Genomic DNA, 22,370 nt, shown 5'->3' with positions numbered 1-22,370 from the left:
ACTGGTGTAAAGTTGCTCTGCTTCAAAGGCTGCCAAGAGAGGGAAGGGGTGGGGTCATCAGAGGGATGATGCATTTTCCTCCCTCTGTGTAAAGAGAGGGGGAAATGATTCAAGAGCCTCATTTAAAAATTGCTATGTATGGCACTGGGAACACCAATTCACAATCAGATGCATAGCTGGTGAAGTCAGCGACCATTAATAGCTACTGGACATTACGTATCGTATGCATCCGCTTCAGGTTTGCAGCAATGCTTCTGGCTGCTGTAGGAAATTCTAATAAAAGCATTGATTTTGCTGTGCATATTGTATAACACTGCTGCTTGCCTATACCTCCAAATAGGATTGGTTTACTAAAACAACGTCCCAGATTTTTCAGTCTTTACAGGCCACAGCGTACTTCTTGCCAAATGGTAGAAAGGGGAAAAAATTACAAGGTGGACCTTACAGCCTGTTAAGATTAACAAATGCAGGCTCTGGTAAGTGGTGAAGAGGATAGATTCAAGGTGACACTAAGACTAGGAAACTAGTTTTTATAACTAGGGGTCTCCCTCAGAACATCCCCTCCTCCTCCCTTAGAGTAGGATGCCACAGTCTGGTATGCAGGTGCTGATCATAACAGTGTCACACAGTTAAGAGGAGGCAATCTGTTAAGCAATCCTATCCCAAACCCTTTAAAATGATGATTTTAAGCATTAATTAGCTAAGAAGCAGGCAGTGCAGGTCAAAGATCACCTGTATTGTATACTAGGTGTAAAATGCTACTCAGGCAGCATGTTTTCAAAAAGAAACTTCAGTTTTCAAATAATCTTAACCTGGAGCTCACGAGGACTATGCTTTAATAGCTGAGTACCAACATACAAGGAAACATGGGTACTAAGAAACACCTCCTTGGGAGCAAGCAGAGGTACAACCTCCACTCAGCCAAAGCTGGTACCTGCGCACGGAGCAACAGACCTCAATTTAATGAGGTTCCTCAGATGGTGCAAGGGCCTGCACTGCTCTTTCAGTCATCACAGCTGACATAGCTGTGGCCAGTCTCACAGAGCCTTTCTGCACCCAACCTACACTGCTTCAATTGAGCTGTACTGACCAGGGAATTTCCCTCTGTGCAAACACTAACTGAAGCTACAACCTCATCAGGCCACACATTCTTCAAGTACAGAAATGAGCATCAGGAACACGGTGCAGCTGACTGACACTGTCCTTTGCTGCCTTGCCAAGCGCGGATAAAATACCGGCCTCATTTGGTTGGATTTCACACTCCCTTTCCAGAGGTGTAAAAGCTTACGTCAGGCCTTTGAGTTATGTCAGCTTGGACAGCTGCAGTGGAGTCATGGTGCAGTCACGGGTGGAGGAAAGAAACTTGGAAAAAATGCAGCAGGGAGCACATACCTGCACTGCAGCCACCCTGGGGCTACGTCTGGAATCTCACAGGGACGTGGATGGTTTTGCACCCAGAGGAATTCATCACTTGCACCAAACTTTTCCATCCAAATGGTTTTGTCTGCACTGAGGACTGGGACCATGACATTTTGGTGGGCCTCTGGTCTTGTGTTTGTGAATACCTAGAAAAAAAGGGCTCCCGGTCTTGGATTGCAGACCTGTCTTGGACTGCAAGAGGCTACAGTGACAAAATGAAAGCCAACCTTCACGGAGCAGACAAGCTCAAGTTGAATGGTTCTTGTGGGAGGTCATAGTCCACATGCAAGATTTTGTCCGTGGCTAAGAGCTCATTAACGAACACTTTCCACATTACTAGTACACTGAGCATCACTTTGCAATGTCCCAGAGACCTAAGTACATTTGAATCATGCCAGAATTAAACTAGTCAACTAATTCACTATAAATTCAGCCTATAAACTGCATCCCACAGGTCTCCATGCACAGAGCTTAAACCCTTCACAACGATTAGGCAGCAAACCTATTATAACCATAACAGTAACACCAGACTCCAATTCCCAAAACAGTGTGACATGCCACCTTTTGAGTAAATCTCTAGGCTTCAGTCCCACAAAAGGCTATGTTTTCATGACCAATTAGCTCGAGAGAAAAAAGACTGGTGATGATATACCCCTAAGTAACTCACAAGTTATTACAGCAGCTTGATTTAACTATTGGAACTAACTGTAACCAGTGCCTAATTATGGCTAAGTGTGAGGAGTCGGATGGAGATGTAGCACTGTAGCGTGGCACTAATTTTTAGCCAGGAATATCATTAGGCTTGTGTTCTTCTTAAAAAGACTTTTAAGAATTAGCTAATTCCAAAAGTGTTAATTAAAAAAGTAGTGAGAGGGGAATCCGAGAGTTTAAATTAAGAATATTAAGATTCCCCCATTGTTCAGTCAATTTTTGAGATAATCTCTTCCATTTCAGAGAGAACAGCTAGCACATTACACAGAGGAACAATAAAATTTTCTACATGCAAACTGCTGTCAAAAGAGAGGGTGGAGAGGGGGAAGAAATATTTTTCTCCGCATTAACTTCTTTGAGCTACAATAAACCTAGGTGTTTGTGTGTACCAACAGCAGTTACAATATTTTTCAAGCACAAATGCAATTGTTTCTTTTACTGCCCTGATTCATCAAGGTAGATAAACTTCTGCCTAACTCAAAGCACATTGAGTAGCACCATTGACTTTAATGGGATTGCTCCTGTGCTCAAAGTTAGGCACATATTTACAGGTTCTCCTGTACGGTGTCTACAGCTTGCAGGTATTTAAAGGAAAGAGAACTAATTCAGAAGAGCAGTTCTAGGTGTGATCAACAATCCAGCAGAGTCAAAGAGCATTATCACAATAGATAAAGAAGGAAATAATGTGAGAAAAATAAATAAATCTTGACGGGTTATGAAAGACCCAACTCTGGTCCAAAAAAAAATAAAAATAAATGTATTGCTCTAAAGAAAATAAAAATCCAGGCAAGTGAGGCTACCAAAAATCTTTATTAGATTAAATGTGAGACAGATTATGAGGAGCTATAGATCAGAAATAGAAAGCCTGTTTTTCTTCCCTCCCCTATGCTTGCCCAGGAATGATTTTCTCTAACTGAAATACGAAAAGTAAATTGTTTAAAATATCAAAATAAATGAAGGACCACAGGAGAGGTGGTAAATCCGTTAGAGCCCCAGTGTAAAAGAGGAAATCAAGCAGGATAAGATTGTTTCATAAAACTAAATTATTTCTTTACATGAGTCTTCAGAGACAAAGATGAGAATACCCGTCCCAGGATTACTCTTCCCACATAAAGCAGAATAAGGTTAGAAACCAAGAGGTAAAACACAACAATAACAACAACAAAGCAAACAAACAAACAAAGATCAAGTTTGTGAAATTAAAATGGCAGTAAAGAAACTGCTTCCTCAAGTAAATTAAGTGCATGATGAAGATATCAGTTGTTCCTTGCAGGATGAGATCCTGCCCCAGTCCACTTTAGGTTCTCAATGTGGTGTTGGAGGAGGCATAGCTGGTAAGGATAACAACTCATGACAAGCTCCAGATTTCCAAATCCCAGAAAAGCACGTCCCTGTACTGTACACAAAAGGGGAAAGCTCCAGACCTCTGCAGGGACTAACCAGTGTGCCTCAGCCCTGATGCAGAGGCCAGGAACAGCAGTAAAAAAAGCCCGTGTCTTGTCCACTGCCATTTGGCTCTGGACTCATCTGCAGAAATGCTAACTATTGCCATCTGCAGCAACCATTTCTGGGGGGGGGTAGAGGAGAAGTCGAGCATTAAGACAGAACAAACTCCAGCTGCATAGACTTCTGAAAAGCTGTCAACTGCCAGTGTAGCTTATCATCACAACTAAGCTCTGGACACATTTCAAGTTAGTGACTGACTCCATGATCTATCCTAATCCTTTAAACCAGCCAACCATTTAAATGACCAGACTCGATCTTGGTTCCAATAATGACCTATTAGAAAATCATTCAAGGAATATTAGGAAGTCTTTAAGGAAAAACAACACCACCACAACAAAAACCAAGCAAACAAAAACCAACAAACAAAAAAGATCAGACAATGTATAATTCCATAAACACCTTAAGATAATTTTCTATACTATTTTAAGTTGCTTTCTGAATATTACTCTAAAAATGTGCTGAAGTAACCTGATGCAAAGCAAGATGCTCTTTTTATGGGAGTAGAGCTCCATTCACATCAGTGTTTTCACAAAGTGCTTCAGGAGTGCATGCATGTACCCATTTGTCTACCTGCACCTTGACATCTTTCTGTGATGCTATGCTGATCCTGGGATGCTTGCGCTGGAGCCCAGCAGAAGCTCAGCATGGGTAGATGCAATCTGGTGCTGGTGGTTTTACTGGGGACTGAGAATGGCTTACAACTGGATGTCATCAGAAACAGTCTCCATAATTCCTCCCCGCCATCAGAGAATGCAGATTCTGAGCTTGTTGACTCAGTACACAGCCCAACAACCCTGGACTCAAACTCCCTGATTGCCACCTCCTTTCTAAGGTTGGTTTAATCCAAGAACCCTATTCTTTCTTCTCTTGGACTCATCCCTTTACCTCTTCCTTCTACATTGTTCTTGTCATCATTAGCACTTATTCTACTACATAGTTGGCCAGACTTCTCACAGCAGGTTGAAGCTGAGAGTTCAAATGAATGAAGAGCAAGAGTTGGATTTGATCTGCTGCAAGCTGTTTCACATGCAAAAGGACATGAAGAAAGAGTATCACCCCACAAATTACATTGAATTTCAATCTTCTGTTCTTACTCTTTGATTACATAGAGTGAGGTCTATTTTATAAACTTGTATACTCTTCCCCATGTCCAAATGTATTGCTATGGTTGAAGGCAGAATACATTCAGTCACCTGTTTTCTTGTGGCTATATTGTATTTTCTGATCATTCACTGCTGGAGTGTTGCTGGGCCAAGAGTCTGTTACTTATTTTGGCACTATTTTCCCACTCCAAATCATTAATACTCACTTACAGCGTTGTAAAGTCATAATAATGCAACTGCACTAAGTGGTTACATGAATACAAAGTGTGTATACAAAGTAAAATCAACTCAGCCACTACATCTCTGCTAATGTTGTAGCAATCACTTTTCTTACTCTATCAAGTATGCTCGTCCTATTCATTTCTCATCAGAAGTTCTTTGTTTCCCTGCCTCCTCTTACCACCTATTTCTCACCAGTAGTCAAAGCCTGCAATTGAAATGGAATAACTGGATATTGTAGGGTGAAAACAAAGCATCAAAACAAGAGTACATCCAAAAAATAAGTGACAGAAATCACTAAGTTCCACAGAAACCAAGAGTAGATTGCTTTCCAAACAGGATGTCTTTCAATTTTATTTTTTTTTTTGGTATGGGAACCAGCACGTACAGAGATTTCTTATATAGAAGGTGCTCCAAAATATAGCTGAACCAAAAACTACCATTCTGTTGCATGATCTACTCAAAAACTACGTTAGTGGCTTGAATTCCCTTTGTTCCAGCTCTGCTTTTGCACCGAACGAGAGCTGTTTGTTTCCCGCTTGGCCTCCATCTTGAGCCACCTCTATATGAAAACAGACAGTTTGCACAGCACACACACACATCCAAAGACAATTTGCATTGTCTCTCTATATAAAAGAGTAATACCATCACCTCTCCTTTGGATCAGCACACGGAAGCGAAAGAAAAAAATGCTTTTGTGACCTACAAAAGCCTTACTTGAAATAATTCTCTACGACTTGAGGCCTTTTGGAATGGAAGGGATATATTGTTTTGACTTGATTAAAGCTGAAAAGTTGATTTGACATCCTGTTGTCAAGGAAACCAATTCACACACAAAAGAAAACAGTTGTGATGGTATCATTCAGACTATTCAAGTGACCTTAGAAAGAAAAAAAAGGCTTCAGTTCCAAAGATTTGTATTCAACTCACTTCACCACTGTAGAAATAAAGATCATTGCTCTTTATGCTTATTGGAAAGCAGTTTTCAATCTGGAAAAAGCAAAATGCCACATCTTCTTCCAACTGCCAGATCCAATACTTCGCTGAGGCCGTGCACATAAACACACCTACCATTTACTGCCTATTTCAAAGAACCACAGAAAGAATCACACAGATGTACAGAGAAGGAATTTCTTTAATTGACAGGACTGTGATAAACACCCCCCGACACATACACACATCTATTGAACACCAGCTCAACAAGTAAAGTTTGAAAATGCTTTCCTTCAACTACAAATCAAGCTTACCTCAAGCACAGCAATGTATGAGCCTAGCTTCGTTTTCCTGAGAGATATCAAAAGCAGTATTTATTCTCTGCCAATATCCTGGATCCCTCACAAATTAAATTTTCCAAGCACAAAATAAATGGTATGTGGTTATGCTCAATCTGCTTACTCCTCCTACCTACTGGATCGCAGGGAAGCAGAGCTGTCCTGGCTGACCACTACCACCACCATCCATCTTTGCAGCCCATGCAGTGTCCCAGAGGTTTCATTCCCTGTCAACTATGGGTAGATGGGAGAAGTGAAGCTTTCTATCTATCCACTCACAGACAGAAATTACACACCTCTTTCTCCCATGACATTGCCTCTGCCTGGCCAAGTGGACAGACAGATGACTAAATAGCAACTTGTCTCAAGTTCAGCTCAGAAAAAATAGGCACGATATTAATAAGGAGGGAAATACACTGAGCAATGAATGCCACTGTTCTTGCATTATTGTCATTTAAGGGCATCACACCAAAGGTCACGGAGATAATAAGCCTCAGTCCTTTTGCATTTGTTACACAACATACAAATTGCCACAGTGTTAATGAATATATTTCTCCATTCCTGGCCAGCTAAGACAATGTATTATTTCCTCTTAGACAAGTGCCTAACCCTTGGAATTCATTATTTCTACTGCTTCTTGCAGCACTTTGTCCTTAGGGTTGAGCATAAATGCCACAAGAAGGCTGTGACTGGAGCATCAAATGCTTTGTATGGCTGAGTCTGACTTCCTTTTGATAGAGCTTTTTTGGCTGGAAGAACATCCAAAGTGTATTCATAGTATTTTTAAACAAATACATACACACGTTCATATATGCTCTTTTACAGAGTTTCATAAAACTCCTGGAGAACACAGGAAAAATTTTTGATCTTGTCTTTACTTCATGGACATTGCTTGATACTTATCTATTGAAGTAATAATTATGCTAGAAATACCAACTCACCAAAACAATAGAAGTTACCGTGAAATAAGTGCATTTCCACTTAAAGCAATGACAACAGGAAAGTAGTTCTCAGAAAAGGAATAAAGATCACAGAAATGTGGAAGTGCTGGATGAAGAAATACACTTAAAACGTCTTTACTCTGAATAACCTGCTAAGGGAGCACAGCTGAGATATAGAGAAATGAATGCCTCATTTCTAAACTGTACTTCATTGTATTTTAAGTTTAGTATTTTTGCGTAAAGATAGCCAGCTATAGCTGAACAAAATTCACACTATTTCATAAACTAGGTTTTTGGTTTTGTTTATTTGTTTGTTTTAAGACATTAAATTATTATTTCTGATCTTCGCATAAATATAAAGAATACATTATAATATGTTGTAATTATATGTATATATGTTGTAATTATTTAATTATAAATATAAAGAGAATATTGGTGCTGGTAGCTTTGTATAGTTCTGAAAAAAATAAACTTTAATTAATAATTAATTAAATTAATATATATATTATATAATTAATAATTAATATTGGAAAGGAGTCCAGCACTAAATGCTGAACTAAAATAAACCAAGGCTACTTTCTGCATGTGATCAAACAGCCTCTACCTCTATCACCCAGACTGAAATACTGCACTTTGCATTTCAATGAGCATCTTATTGTGGTATATTCTCCTCTCCCACCCAACAAACCCAAACCAAAGCAAACAGCAAGACCCACGAAAGCAGACAGCTGAAGGTACAACTAAGCTTACCCACAAACAGGTCCATACTCCTTTATGAGTTTTGTATGGTTTTCCCAAAAGCCCTGGGTAAAAGAAAAACATCACAGTATTTTAGAACAGTGCTTAACAGAAACCCAGAAACCCTGTTACACAGTATTGCTAACACTCACATCAAAGCTCTGAACCTCAAATAAGAGAGACACTGCATTAGCCAATAATCTCATCTTTCTCTTATTGTCCATCTCTGAAAGGAGAGTCTACAAATGATGATTGAAGGAAAAGGAAAATCTGGAAAGCCATTAATATGTTTTCAGAGCTTTACAATCTGAAATATGTTACCATTTCACAATATTTTTGATTAATTTCATGATCAGAGTCCTGACTCATAATCTTATTCTGATACGTGTGTGGATGGAAAAACTGACATAGAAATTAATAACAGAATAAGTATGACTTATAACACACTAGAGAAACAGAGGGAATGTTGAAAAGGTTGTGGGTTGGTTTTTTTGTTGGTGGCGGTGGGGATTTTTTTTTTGAATAATGTAACTAAAAACAAAACAACCCAGCAAAATAGGAGTTTAGCACAAGGCAGTCCCCTGGGAGATTCTGCAGAATAGTAAGCAGATGTATTTTAACAAACTTTTAGAATTTTCACTGTGTTTCATTTTCATAATTGATGAAAATTGGTATCCATTTATATAAACATGTCTGCCTCTGTGCTAAATTGTTAGTGTCCTAAATGAATTTAAATTGATTAATCTGAAAGAAGGTGTGTAAAAATTATCCCCAAAAGCGAATATAAAGAAATCTGTTTTAACAAAACTGCAATACTTGAAAATCATCCTGCATTGTGTTTGTAACTCGTCTTTGGAAAAATAACATATTTGACTGCATTAATCTGCATTTATATTAATTCAAGGAAGGCTATTATGATCTATCTTCATTCTTTGGAGAAAACTAACAAAATAGAATACTTAGGCCTGATATTGAAGCTTACTTATTTTTAAGACATGCTAAAGAATGTTATCTAGAATGATATGAACCGTTATAAATACATAAACCACAGTCATAAATAAACAAGACCGCGTAACCTGTTAATGCACTGAGAGCATTTTACCACACTAAACAAACAAACAAAAACTCTGGTAATCAAAGGTGTTTGCCTCGCTTATCACCCTCAGGTGTTAACTTAAAACCCAAATAAGCAAACTACGTGGCCCAGCTCATCGGCCCACGCTGGCCACATTGCTCAGGAGAGCATCCCCAGCCCACATGAACACACCAGGGCAGCATGTGAGGTAAAGCACGGCGGTGGCATGGCAGAACCAGGCCTGTGCTCAGCCCGCTTTCCTCCTGGCCTGGGCCTTCACCAGGGAGGGAGACCCCGAACTGCAGCCCAAGCCCCCTGGCTAAGCTTTGCCCTGGACCACGAGGAGACAAGCACATATTGCCGCCCCTGTATCTACCAGCTGCTCTCTTTATTTACAACACGCCTGTGCTTTAAGCAATTCAGTGAAGAAACCTTCCAGAAATCTGACTTCTTGGAAGCACTTCTGGCTTGCTACTGTGGCGTCAGGCAGAACACGTTTCAGAGCAGGCCTGTTAACCAGTAACTGTTCTTCCACCTCCAGGCCTCCTAAATGATTGCACAGAGTTAAAATTAACTTATTTACCTATTTTCCTCCCTCCACAAAGTGAGAAGTGCAAACCTGCAGGATAGGAGGAGGAAGGGAGTTGAAAAGTAATGAGGAGAGACCACAAGAAAGCACCCTTGGGAGCAGCAAAAGCCCCTGTTCCCCACAGCCCTGGTCACTCGGATGTCGTGCCCTGCTGTGCCTGTCCCCACCAGCCACTCTGTCTTGGCCCTGCTCTGAGGGCAGGTACAGTGTGGTGAGCACCCAGCTGCACATCTCACCAGGTGAAACACCAGCACATTGCATGTGAGGGACCCTGAGAGGTGTCGGGGGCCAGAGCATGGCCAAGATGTGTGTGCATCCCTGTCTGCAACACAGCGGGACAAGACCGGGGATGTGGTCCAGAGATGCTGTTGAGAGGGAAAGAGAAGGCGAAGGAGAAAGGTGGAGGGGGAAGAAGAAAGTGTTGATGAAGAAAGCCTCATTACAGTTGATAAAAACTTCAGATTTTTTAGTGTTTCTTTTTTATTCAGTTATAATATGCAACTATAAATCAAAATCAACAGCCTTATCTGAAGTCCCTGCAAGATTTTTAGGTAAAGCCTGGCGGTGGCATGACAGAACCAGGCCTGTGCTCAGCCCACTTTCCTGGGCCAGGGGACACGCCACATCCACAAAGCCCTGACAGATTTACAGCATCATCCCTGAACATGGCTTCCAGTAGACAGGTATCTTGAAAACCTCCACTTGTGAGTCGTGTTTGAAGTACAGCAAGCCTCATAACTGCTACTGGCAACTTTTATTATTATTATTATTATTATTATTATTATTTTAATTTCTTTTTAAACACTAGCCACTGTTAATCTCCTCCAAGGGTCATCATTGCAGGTTTGTCCAGGTTTACAGTTGCAATTGTACTTAATGCTTACAGGATAACTGAATATCTGACCAATGCCAGCAACTGTTCTAGATGAAAATGGAGGTAAGAGACCTCTCCTCAACTCCCAAAGACCACCCAGTGGGTGAGCACAATGATGAGGAAGCAAACTCAGAAATTGTGCCTGCTGGACATGTACCCAGTGGTTTAAATGGCCATAAGTCAGGAGCTAAAATGATGCAATGTGGGGGTTAGGGAATAGAGAACAGGGAAAAAATGGAAACAGATGTTTTTGGTTCTTTTCTTTTTTTCTTTTTTTTTTTTTTTTTTAATAAAAGGAAAACAGAAAGAAACCAAATAGCAAAACAATGCACTATATTATGAGATGACACCATGCACATCAGGAGGAACTATAGCACATTAAACAGAGATTGGTAACAATGAAGTGTAAAAACGTAGTATGTAATGCTGTTCCAAGACAGAAAAATCACTTGACCTTCTCTTTGTCTGGAAGCTGCAGAATATGAATTGTCATCATCAACAACAACTCAGAGAAGGGTTAGGGCAGGGCAGGGAGGAACGACTTGCTGCATGCGGCTCCTACAGCGAGGTACCAGCTTGATGACAGTGCATTATCAAACAAGATAATGCAGGAGTACGAAAAGCTTTTTTCCCCTGAAGAAAGCATATTTTATAGCATCTGGTACACCATGGAAACAGCAGCTCAAGTGGGCTGACTGCTGCACACCCAGAAGGCTTCTTTGTTTACGTGGCTGGCAGTTGCCTCCCTACAGGGAATTTGCATTCTCCCCTTCCTTTGAGCATGCATCATCGGCTGCATCTGTGGGCAGAACCACTCGCAAGGCCAAATCCTGCTCTTAGGGATGCAGATGCAACCCCTATGGAAGGAAAAAGGATTTGAGTTTGCATCAGCGGGAGCAAAATCTGGCCTCTGCCAACCATCTATCTCAAGACACTGGGTACTGAAACTTCAGCCTGTACAGCATGCAAATCAAAGGGTTTCAAAAAGGGACTGGGGGGTGCTCAAGTACCCCCATCCCTTTTTTCAATAGATTCTGCCATTCCAAGATGGATCCTTCAGCAATATCCTCCTTATTGCATATTCACCTTGCTAGTGCCTCACAGTCTCAAAAATCTGCAGCAGTCATCTTCCCTCCTTGCTGAAAATGGGTGTAGGCACTTAGCCAAAGTTTTCAGAAACATCTAGTAGCATTACGCATTTTAATTTTTGGGGTATCTAACACATAATCATCATAGAACTGATTGGGTTGGAAGGGACCCTAAAGATCATCTAATTTCAACCCTGCCATGAACAGAGATGCAACTCACCAGATCAGGTTGCCCAGGGCCCTATCCAGCCTTGAACACCTCCAGGGATGGGGCATCCACAATCTCTCTGGGCAGCCTGTGCCAGTGCCTCACCACCCTGAGAGAAGAACTTCCTCCTTTCCAAGCGGGGCCTCACAAGGACAGAGTAGAGGGGGACAATCCCCTCCCCTCCACTTGCTGGCCTGTTTATGCAGGCTGCAAGCGCACACCACTTGCTCATGTCAAGCTTTTCATCCAGCAGAACCCCCAGGTCCTTCCCTGCTGGGCTGCTCTCACTGGGTTCTCCCAGTCTGTACTCACGTCTGGGATTGTCCCAACCAGGTACAGCACCTTGCACTTGGACTTGTTGAACCTCATTAGATTCACAGGGGCACACTTCTTAAGCTTGTCCAGGTCCCTTTGGATGGTGCCCCTTCCTTCTGGAGTATTGAGTGCACCACTCAGCTTGGTGTTGTCTGCAAAGTTGCTGAGGGTGCACTTGATCCCACAGTCTACGTCATTGATAAAGATATTAAACTGTGTCAGCATGGGGCTTATAAGACTTATTTTCAGTAGTTGCTCAATACCTGCAAATCTCATGAGCTGAAAATAAGAACTTAGGTGACTTTAAGCTTAAACTTAAGCTTAAGGTGACCCAAAGTGCATGAAAGATGCTTTGTAAAATTTCAGCTTGCTGCAGCTGGAAAATAAATTACACGAACGTAGCTAGACTCTGTAAGGGTCACTAGATAAAATTGTTTCAAGGGGACTACATTGCTGGTATCCAGAAAACGCTCCTGGTAGTAGCTCAAAATATGGACTCTAGAAGTCAATACCAGAATGCAGCAAGGGCTACTAAGCAGCAATGTGCATCTCAACCCTGACCTTAAAAGAGCACTGGGGCTGGGAGCAAGGTGGTATTTGCACACTTGAGCACCTCCTTGCTTGAGGATGCCAGTGGTGGTGTTACCTGATGTGTTACCCACTCACAGGGATCCGGACAGGCAGCACCAACTCATTTCACCTAGGTTGGTTCACCCCAAGGCCCCTTGCCAAAACAGCCTGGATTCAATCCTGTGACTTGGAAGCCAAAGATGTCACATCCCAATTAGTAGTCCCATATATGCTCCATCCCCCACCCTCACCTCCCTGTAGTCAGGAGTGATGTTCTGTTTCACTATGATATTAGCTGAAATACCAGTGTTTGAGCACCCACACCTCCTGTCAAGAGAAAAAACAAATAAAAATCTATACACTTACTTATAGTACATAATGGCAATGAATGACAACATTTATAGATGGGATTTTTACTATTCAATGGCCTTTGTGTGCCTTTTTTCCTTGGACCACTTGTAAGTGCTAACAGCCTAGTCCCCTAATCAATATATAGATATATATTTTTCAAAACACAAGCTAACATTTAATTAGAGCAAACTGGTATCTGACTGCAGCCCACTTTGAAGGAATGACCCCTAGATTGTACATCATCTCCAGTAATAATCCCAGTGAAAACACTAGGATGCCAGCAGATAAGGAGGAGAACAGCATGAACTTCTAACCAGCCTGATTTCAAGCCATGTACATAGTTTGTTTCTTTTGATCGTTGCCCTTAATAGCTGTCCTTTGTGTGTAATTTGGTTTAATTTATGTGTATGCCATTTCAGATTTTAAAAAACACATATAGCCCCTTCCAAATTTATTAAAAGCAGCCTTCCTACCCTTAATAGTTATTAAGAGAGGTTAGTGTTATGTAATTAAGTTAATCCTCATCTGTAAAGGCTAATTAACTGAACACTAATTGAATCTGCATATGAAAATGTGGACAATGTGTTCTCATTATATAATTTGTTTGGTATTTAGTTCAGGTAATTTTTTTAATTGTATATTTTCTTCTTTTACCTTTTCAGGTCTTAAGGAAAAAAATAAGTTGGCAGGTTCCTGTTTGTGTGCTGTGCTAGCTCTTGCCATCTTCAATGAACAGCTCGCATATCAGAGTCTGGAAAACCTGTTCGAGCTCCTTGGTCAGAGAGGCCAGGGGCCTCAACTCATCTTTTTGATGACTGAGTCATCTCAAAGAATCAGATGGCACAATACACTTCAGTCATGCCAGTTCCCCACCCCACAGCCTGCACACACGACCAGCTCGAAGCCATCGGGGCAGTTTTGGCAAGGCACTACCCTTTCACCCCCAAAGATCTCTTCCCAGTAAAGTCCCAAGGAGAAAACAGCTTCTTCCTGTTCTCCTCTGCCTGGGTGTGCCTGCATTAACAAAGGCTAGACATGTTTTGGACCCTTTTCAGCCCTTACTTGAGACTTTTACAGTTTAAAACAGTCAGGTTTCCAAGAGGGAATTAAGAAAAGCACATCATCCTTCCTGGTATTTGCTGTCTCTCCCCATTAACCAGGTTAATGGCTGATTCAAATAGGCTGGTAACTGAAGAGACAGCGGGAGAGAGGGGAAGCCAAGCAAGTAAATACACAATTGCAAGCCTGACCTCAATAGCATGCAGGATTTCTCGGTGCATGGAACACATGCAGTCCTCAAATTTTCTCACACGCACCACTACATGTTTTAACATCTAAGTTGTAAGCCCCAGCACTGCCTAAGAGGCATGGCTGCACAGAGCAGCTGCAGTTGGTTAACATTCCCTTGTGCACCACTTCTGGCCCACTGGCAACAACCTGGCATCCCTGCTTTGCCAGAAATACCTAATGGAAGAGCATCAGATAGAGGAATGAAAAATTGGATATACCCTGTGTATCCTTCTTTGGGAAGATAACACATTTTGCAGGTAAGAGTACTTTGGAAGATGTACACATGTTGGTAATACATTCGATCTGGGGCATACAGAGAAATTAGTATGGACTTTGATGAGGAAAAAGAGTACAGGCATGAAAGGAGGAAATCCATAAGTGTCTCAGGGGTCAGGCTTGGGACAAACTTTGCTCAGTGTTTTGAGGACTTGACTTCGGCAAGGAAAGCAGAGAGACTTTAGCCAAGTGTGCTCATGATTCTGTGTTGAAAGACATCTTCAGCAAATAGATTGAGACTGTCAGATCAGAAGAACTGGATGAGCTGAAGAACCTGAACAGCAGCAATGAATGAGAGCCTTTACTTCAAAGCAAGACTTCATGCCCTCAGAGGGACTACATTATCTCCAAGACTTTCTGCAATAACAGATTGTTTGAAAACGATGGAGAAGGAAACCCTCAGATAGACACATCAACCACAGGATAACAATGAACAACAAGCATGGTGAAAAATATAATCGCAGCAAATCTGGGGTATGCTTTCTCTGGAATGCTGCATGCAAATCTGATGAGCCACATTCAAAAGGAATGAATTAAAAATGGAACAAGTCAAGAGAAGGGTTACAAGGATCCTCGGGGAACGGAAGGCCTGTCTTACAAGTAGTAATTAGGAGAGTTCATTTTAGCAAACCAAAGGTTCATTTTAGCAGACCAAAGGGAGGAGATATGCTTGCTGTCTATAAATGTACTGGGAGTAATCATCAGGGAAGGAAAATATCTATTTAATATAAAGGCCTGCATTACTAAAAGATCAAATGAATATAAACTGGCCGTAGATAAATGTTGCTAGCAATTAGATGAAAGTTACAGACTATCAAAGTAGTAAGATTTTAGAACAGCCTCGCAGCCAGAATACCGGAGGCAGGAACCTCGAGGAGGGTTTTGATGCAGAGGACATGGCTGGATGGGAATACTTAGAAAAACAGAGTGAAGGATCAATAACCCAGCGCATCTATTCTGGTCCTGTGCTCCTTAAGGTGTCATACAGCCACTTCCAGAATAAAAGAGACTCCTCTCTAGTGAAAATTTCATATATGCACAGTGCAATCACATTTCTAGTTGATTCAGCTTAACTTTCCAAAGCATTCCCTCGTAGATATGGCCTCAAACATTAACTTGGCCTGCTGCAATAAGATTTTCACTTTCCTTTTGTCTTTCTACTTTCAATCTCATTTCACTTTACAAAGTTCATTTCCACAACATCTCTGGGATGGTAAGTGCCCATCTGTCACAGGTGGGGAATTGGACGTACACGAGATTAAGCAATTTGCCAGATGCCATGCAAGAAGTCAATGGCAGAGCCAGAGATGAGTTGCAAGTTCCTCAGTCCTTCTTGATGTCTTACAAACCCATTCCTTCTCTGCCACTGAAACACAGACAGCATAGATAGAAATGAGATAGGAATATCAACAAATTTGATCTATTTCTGAACATTCAGACATATCACATGCCTGAGGCTTCAGAGAAAAGCAAGAGGAAAAAAACAAAACACCACCAACAAATACACAGTTAACTCTAAAATGTTTTAAATAGGTTTCTTCCTCACCCAACTATTAGCTTGGATTCAATTACTCTTATCATAATATGCATAGCTATAAATGTAATTAGTCATAAAATTACTCAGACCCCCAAATTATTCCAGCTGCTGTATTTGACTCCCTGATTCTTGCAGTGATGAATTCTCCAGACTGATTACACTGGCAAAAGTTATATTTCCTTTTATCTATTTGGAAGTTGTCTGCCATTAGCTTAGACCTTGTTTATATCTGCTGTAGAGCTGTAATTGCAACTTTACTATTTTTATTAAGACTATTGTCTAGATAACATATAAACCCGCTTGGCCCTTATTTTATTGAATAGCAAATGTCACAGAAGACATCTATGCAAGCTTCTGGGAACCTTTATCAAAAACAGAAAACATGTTATTATGAAGACATGTACAAAGAGAAATACAATTTGTGCAATGTTTGTTCATGAAAGGCTCTATGAGGTCTTACAGACAAACGGCAATTTGTGATCCTGTGATAAATATACATTTATAAGAAGTCAAGAAATTGGAAAAAAGAGAGAGAAATGAATGATGGATCTCGTTTTTACTAGACTGTGTAATTTCAACTAAATCTCTTCTAAGTTGCACTCAGTTTGGAAAGAAGACAATTCTCTCCCACACAATAAGATTTTCTCTCTTCTTGTACGTAATTCCACTGGATCACTAACTGTCTTTGTTGCCTTTCTTAATATTACTACATCCTCAAATTACAACAGGAATACAGAGAATTACAGTGCTCTCTATAGGAGGGAATTCATTGTGCAATAGAAGACCATTGCAATGTGTATTTTCACTGTGCGCTCAATGGCTCTCAGATGGATTAGCGTAAGCATTCAGCACATCACTAATGGTGAATGAGTTTTATTACTTTTCTTTGCTGGCCTCCCTTAAGAGGAGCAAAACAGCAATTGCATGATCTAAACAAATGAGAGCTTCTTCTTGGAGGACAGACAGGCAGACATGCCAGTTAAATCTAAGGGAAACAAACATTTGGGGAATACTCTGACAATGCAGTACTGTTTTAGGGGGCAACAAGTTGGCATCTGGAGAAATGAAAGTTGACTTCTTTCCCAAGAAAGGGAGGCAGGGACTCTCTTTTCCTTCAGGTATTTTCTCTACTACAGAAGAGTGTTCCCCTTCTCAGCTCCAGCAATAACAGATTCCTCTAGGTTATGAAAATGTCATTTTTCAGGATAAAAGGCATTAACCAATCCCATTGTGCAACAGTTTCTCTTTGGAACCACAGAGGGCAAACAGACTGAAAAAAAATACTGGAAAAGTTACACATCCATATGCAAATCTTATTTCTTCATCTACAGAACTGGAGTCACAGTGCTTAAGCCCTTTTCTGATTCAAACTCTGGGCTATCTCATATCACCTTAACTCACTAGCACCCAAGCAGGTATTATTTAGACAGGTGGGTTTCAAGAAAACCCTCAGCTTTAGGAAGCAACATTACTCATTCAGTGGGTGATAATATCTCAGCCTCCTCAGAGACATTTCCCTTGCAGAGGGCCAGGGGTCTCTGCTGTGGTTTATGAATTGATTATAAAAATCAATATCACTTAATTATCTGTAACCATCAAGTCTGAAACTATAAAAAAAATCCGAAGGAACTAAAGATTATCACAAGCTCCATCCATGTTCAGCTCCCAGATTTTGATCATATGTTGTGCCAACTCTAGCACACAAACCAGTGCCCAAATCAAAGCACTGCACTGCACGCAGAGTATTCCATCAAAGGCAGAGAGCTGGAAAGAGCATTACATGTGACACATTAATCATGCCACTTAATGCATTACTGGAGGATAGCGGGACTACTTCCGTATTTTAACATAGCTGGACAAGCCCAGCTTCCTCTTGCTGAATTCCCACCTTGTATGGATGCAGGCTCTCAAGCATGAAAGCAGAAAAATGTCCCTATAGATTGCAGTGCCCTCTGATGCAGAACCAAGCATGCTGCTATCTGTAGCTTGGACAAAGCCATTTTTGCTCCTATCTATCATATGGCACCTCTGGAAAAGCCACGAGGCTAAGGGCTGACAAATCAGCTTGACACACACAAGCCCCAAGGTGAGCCCATACGTTCAGCAGGGTACAAAGGGGCATGTGGCTGCTGAGCTATGAGCATCTTTCACCCTAGCCATGTGAACAAACACTTTATGTGCTCCATCCTGCTCCCAGACACACAGTCAACCAGGTAGGACAGCCTTAGCCTAAGCCACTACAGACAGAAACGTGTTGTGAGATCCTATGCAGAACGGAATAGTTTTATTCCTTCTGGAATAAGACAAGCTGCAGCCCCAAAAGCCACATCAAACCACACAGTTGACTTTTTGCCTAGCCTAAAATAATTATTTCAATAAAATCTCCTTGTTTTCCTAAGGTAAGTTACTTTTCACGTTCTGTTCTGAAGCCAACCACTGTTCAAGACCCAAGCCACCCAGGTGGTAGCTGGTGGGATCCAAGCACAGAGAACAGATGCACTGGAAAGCCACGCTGGGCCTCCCTGGAACAAGGCAGACTGAAACACACAGTGCCAAGCCCAGCACAGGCTGGGGAGAGAATCAGGGAGAACAGCAAGAGCTGGGATAGCACAAGGAAACTACACAGGAAGCTTCAGTGGAGCAAAAATTTGGGACGGATCTCACAATCAGCAAGGCTAGGACCCAAAGCGAGCACAGGGCACCACAGCAAAGGCACAGTCATAGCTTCAAGTGCACCTTGTCAATCTGTCCAAACCATTTTTATTTTTTTTTTTGAATGAATGAATGACACTACACACCTGCAAATAGCAGGTATTTTCCACAGAACTGATGCATTTAGCTGCCCTGTCGCAGCTGCTTTCATCTGCACCCAGAGCAGAAGAGAAACACTTGGCACCCCCATTCAGTGGCCAAAAAATTGGATGCTTTGGCACAAGACACAAAGCTGAGAGCAACCACTGCTCTTCCCTCTCCCTGTGAGTTAGCTCTGTTCCTAGAGGCCACTGACAGAAAGTAAGCACTGCCTGGGACAGGAGACAATTCCTCCTTTACACCCTCCCTGTAAAGCAACAACCTGGAGGGACTGTAGAGGAAAACGAGGTGCAGGGAACAGCAGCATAAGCAAGCTCCTGATGAAGACATCATCTCAAACTGAGAACTGCCTGCTCTTGCACTGTACTGCATTTCTTATGGATACAGTACCAAATTGCCATCCCTGACAGAGCTGAGGGTTTGGACATTCCTGGCTCCAAGGTGGTCCTATAATGCTCATCAGCAGTTCCAAGGTAAGGGCTTCCTCCTGCAGGTCCTCAAAGAAAAAGGGAGTATGATCTGGTAAACAGTAAGAATCCAAATTTATTGATATTAGAAAGACAAATTCTGTTTGGAATTTAGACTTGAAATAATAAGCTGCAGCGTTAAGAAATTATGATAAAAACTTAACCTAACATCACTGTTAGTCTCTGGTTTGTCCTCCAGAAAAAGGGCTGGAGGAGTCAATGCTGGAGAATAAGGCTTATGCCCTGGGAAGTAAAGGGGCATCCCACCAGACCACTGAGGGAAGCAGGACACCCTACCAAAGCTACGAGGAAGCTCCTGCTGATAAGAGAAATGGCAGAAGCTTCCTCTTGACTAGCCAACCTCTAAACCCAGCCCTTGGACAAAATATCAGGAAATGCCACAGCATGACCAGAAAGTGAATGGACTCCTGAATCACTGTAAAGCCCCTGAGGGTTTTCATAAGGACAGGAGAGCTTAGGGCTGCTTATACTCCAGGGATTACGTTGTTTTTTTTGTTGTTGTTGTTTGTTTTGATTATTCTAAAAACTTGGCCTCTTCAGAAGTCTTGGGTCAGTACCTCTTTTTAATTCAGATGCAAAATTATGGGGTCAATCTGGAATTAAAAATAAAAACCAAGAGTGTAAGAATCTATCCCTCACTATCCCACTAAATTTCAGGCTAAAACTGTTGTGCTCATACACATATATTAGAATTTCTATATGCTCATTAAGAACAGCCCCAGGTTAATTATATGACAATGCAGGATGCCAAAGAGAATCATCCTCCAGAACACAGACAGCTATCTCTGCTCCTGTGGAACAGGTTATTTCTAGAGGATGACAGATTAAATTCAATTAAATCTACAGCTTTGATGCAGTGGCTTTAGAGCAGGGTTTTCCTCTCTCCCCCAAATCTTTAACATAGTAGCTGGACATTTAGTTTGGTTAAGTGCCAAAACCTTTGCTGGGTGTAAAGAGAGAGGCAGGAGGAAGAATGTTAACGGCCTCTTTTTACAGTAGCCAGTTGTCGGAGGAGGTGGGGGGAAAACAAACCACACGGAAAACAATTGCCAATTAGTGGTCTTGACCATTTAAAAATGGGTCCCAAAATAGTCAGCTAAATTGTTTCACCCAGAGCAAAATTACCCATGGATACATATGCATGCACACAAAAACAGCATCTCTTGACGCAGTGCTGATGGTGACTGCAGTCAAGGAAGAAACATTATTACATTCCACATGGTGAAAAGACCACAATGCAGTAATTATTCTGAAAGGTTTTCACAAAGCACAATTATTAAGCTAACGTTATCCCATTATTGTTTGTTGCTATGGAGATAATATGATCAATATATTTTCTGGATTGATTTTTTTAATACTACTAGCACATTTCACAACATAGCAAGATTTAACTCAATGCATTAACTGATTTTAGTTTATGATTGGCAAAGTCTTGAGGCAATAGATTGCAATCCATCTCACGCCTATTATTCTATCAAGACACTTAATGTCAAAATCTCTGCTGCAAAAGCAAGTTTTCCTTGTTGAAAATGAGAAAAAGGATAACAAATTTCTCTGAAGAGAGGCAATCTTTTAAACATGAATTTAACACTTATTCATATTTTTTTCCAAAGCCAAACAAAAATAACCAGCCTGACTAGGGAAGGAGCGGAAAAGCGAGTTATGTTTGAACTCTCAACTTAAGATGCTTATTTATTCCAGCGGAGATGTTTTGAGCCATTATCCTCCTCTGTGTAATATAAACTGTTCCTGCAGCAACAAGAGGCTCTGAGAAGGCAGCGGTGGTTGAGGTGCTGAGCAAGAGCCCACTGGATGCAAATGCAGCTTACAGCCTTGCCACAGCCTCTCTCTGCAGTCTTGGAGGAGTCGATCACTAGCTGCTCCCATGGCCAAAGACAGCAGACACTCGGCTGTTGGTCTCAAGGGGTGGTACAGCAAAACTGGTGTAGCCAGAGCCCTCAACTTCTTCACCTACAGAACTGCCAGAACCTCTCTTCCAGGTCTGCCTCTGCAGATGATGAGCTTTTTGCAAATCAAGCAACTACTGCTGTGTTTGGACAGTGGTGAGCCTGCAAGAATCTGAGTCTGTCAGACCTTTGGAAGGCAGTAATACAGTACGTTAAGAGGCTTCGGTTCTAACAAGGCTGTTTCAGCCAGATACCTCTCACACAAATAGCTGAGCTCATCATTGTGCGAGGTCTCAAAGCCTTTTAACATGTATTTCCCACAGTTGTCCACAGAAGGATTTTCACTGGTTTTTCTCCCCCCATACGACTGTGGGAATAGTAAATTCCCTTCCCCTCAGTTGCAGAGGTGAACATACTTTTGTCAGCATGGTTTATGCTCAAGCCAGAATTTACAAGTGCAGAGTACTAAACATGGGGTAATTAAATAAGAGGAGTTATAGCAGCACATGAAGGTAACAACACCTATTAACTTAGGAGAGTCATGCAGTTAGACTTTTAGGTTCCCGTGTTCCTTTAGCTGGATTAGGCACCAGTATATGAACTTTGGCCACGGTGTGTACAACCGCTTGCATAAAGTTATTCATTACGGTAATTCCACCTTCTCCCTTCCCTAAAGGCATCAGATTGGGTGGTCTTGTCTGTCTACTTGAAGTGGGCTGTGGCCCAGTAATGTAACTTTTGGACTGAATGGAGGGAATCCATCAGGAATGATCATTCACAGATTAAATTTGTTGCCTGTGCAACACATCTGGCTCTTCTGGCCCAGGGGATAAGTAAAAGAGTTAGGAATTCACATTCACATCCCACCCCCTACAAGACTGCCGTGCTGCCACTAACCCAAACAGAGGCAGAGATTGTTTATAAGCCACCTTTGCCCTCCCTGGCCTGCATGGCATAGATCATTCTCTTCCATCATGTTCCTGAATGATGCCGCTTTTATCAAAAAGCCTCTGAACTGCATGGACATGTGCTACGGTGTACGAGACAAGCACATGCGTTTAGCTGCTTGCCTTTGCACCTTGT

At 41.6% G+C, this 22,370-nt stretch overlaps 1 protein-coding gene across 2 annotated transcripts in view; it reads right to left on the bottom strand.

Annotated features, from left to right (window-relative positions):
• The window catches only part of TBXAS1 (thromboxane A synthase 1), a 244,211-nt gene that overhangs the window by 146,666 nt on the left and 75,175 nt on the right, over positions 1–22,370 (bottom strand). For both annotated transcript variants that reach the window (XM_084536293.1, XM_084536292.1), the window contains one exon: positions 7,921–7,973. In XM_084536293.1, coding sequence (XP_084392419.1) covers positions 7,921–7,973 — 53 coding nt within the window. The remainder of the gene's footprint in view (positions 1–7,920; positions 7,974–22,370) is intronic.

The sequence above is a fragment of the Aythya ferina genome (assembly GCF_964211825.1).
Source record: "Aythya ferina genome assembly, chromosome: 1".
NCBI lineage: Eukaryota > Metazoa > Chordata > Aves > Anseriformes > Anatidae > Aythya > Aythya ferina.
The sequence above is the reverse complement of the archived record's forward strand: the minus strand, read 5'-3'. Positions and strand labels throughout refer to the sequence as shown.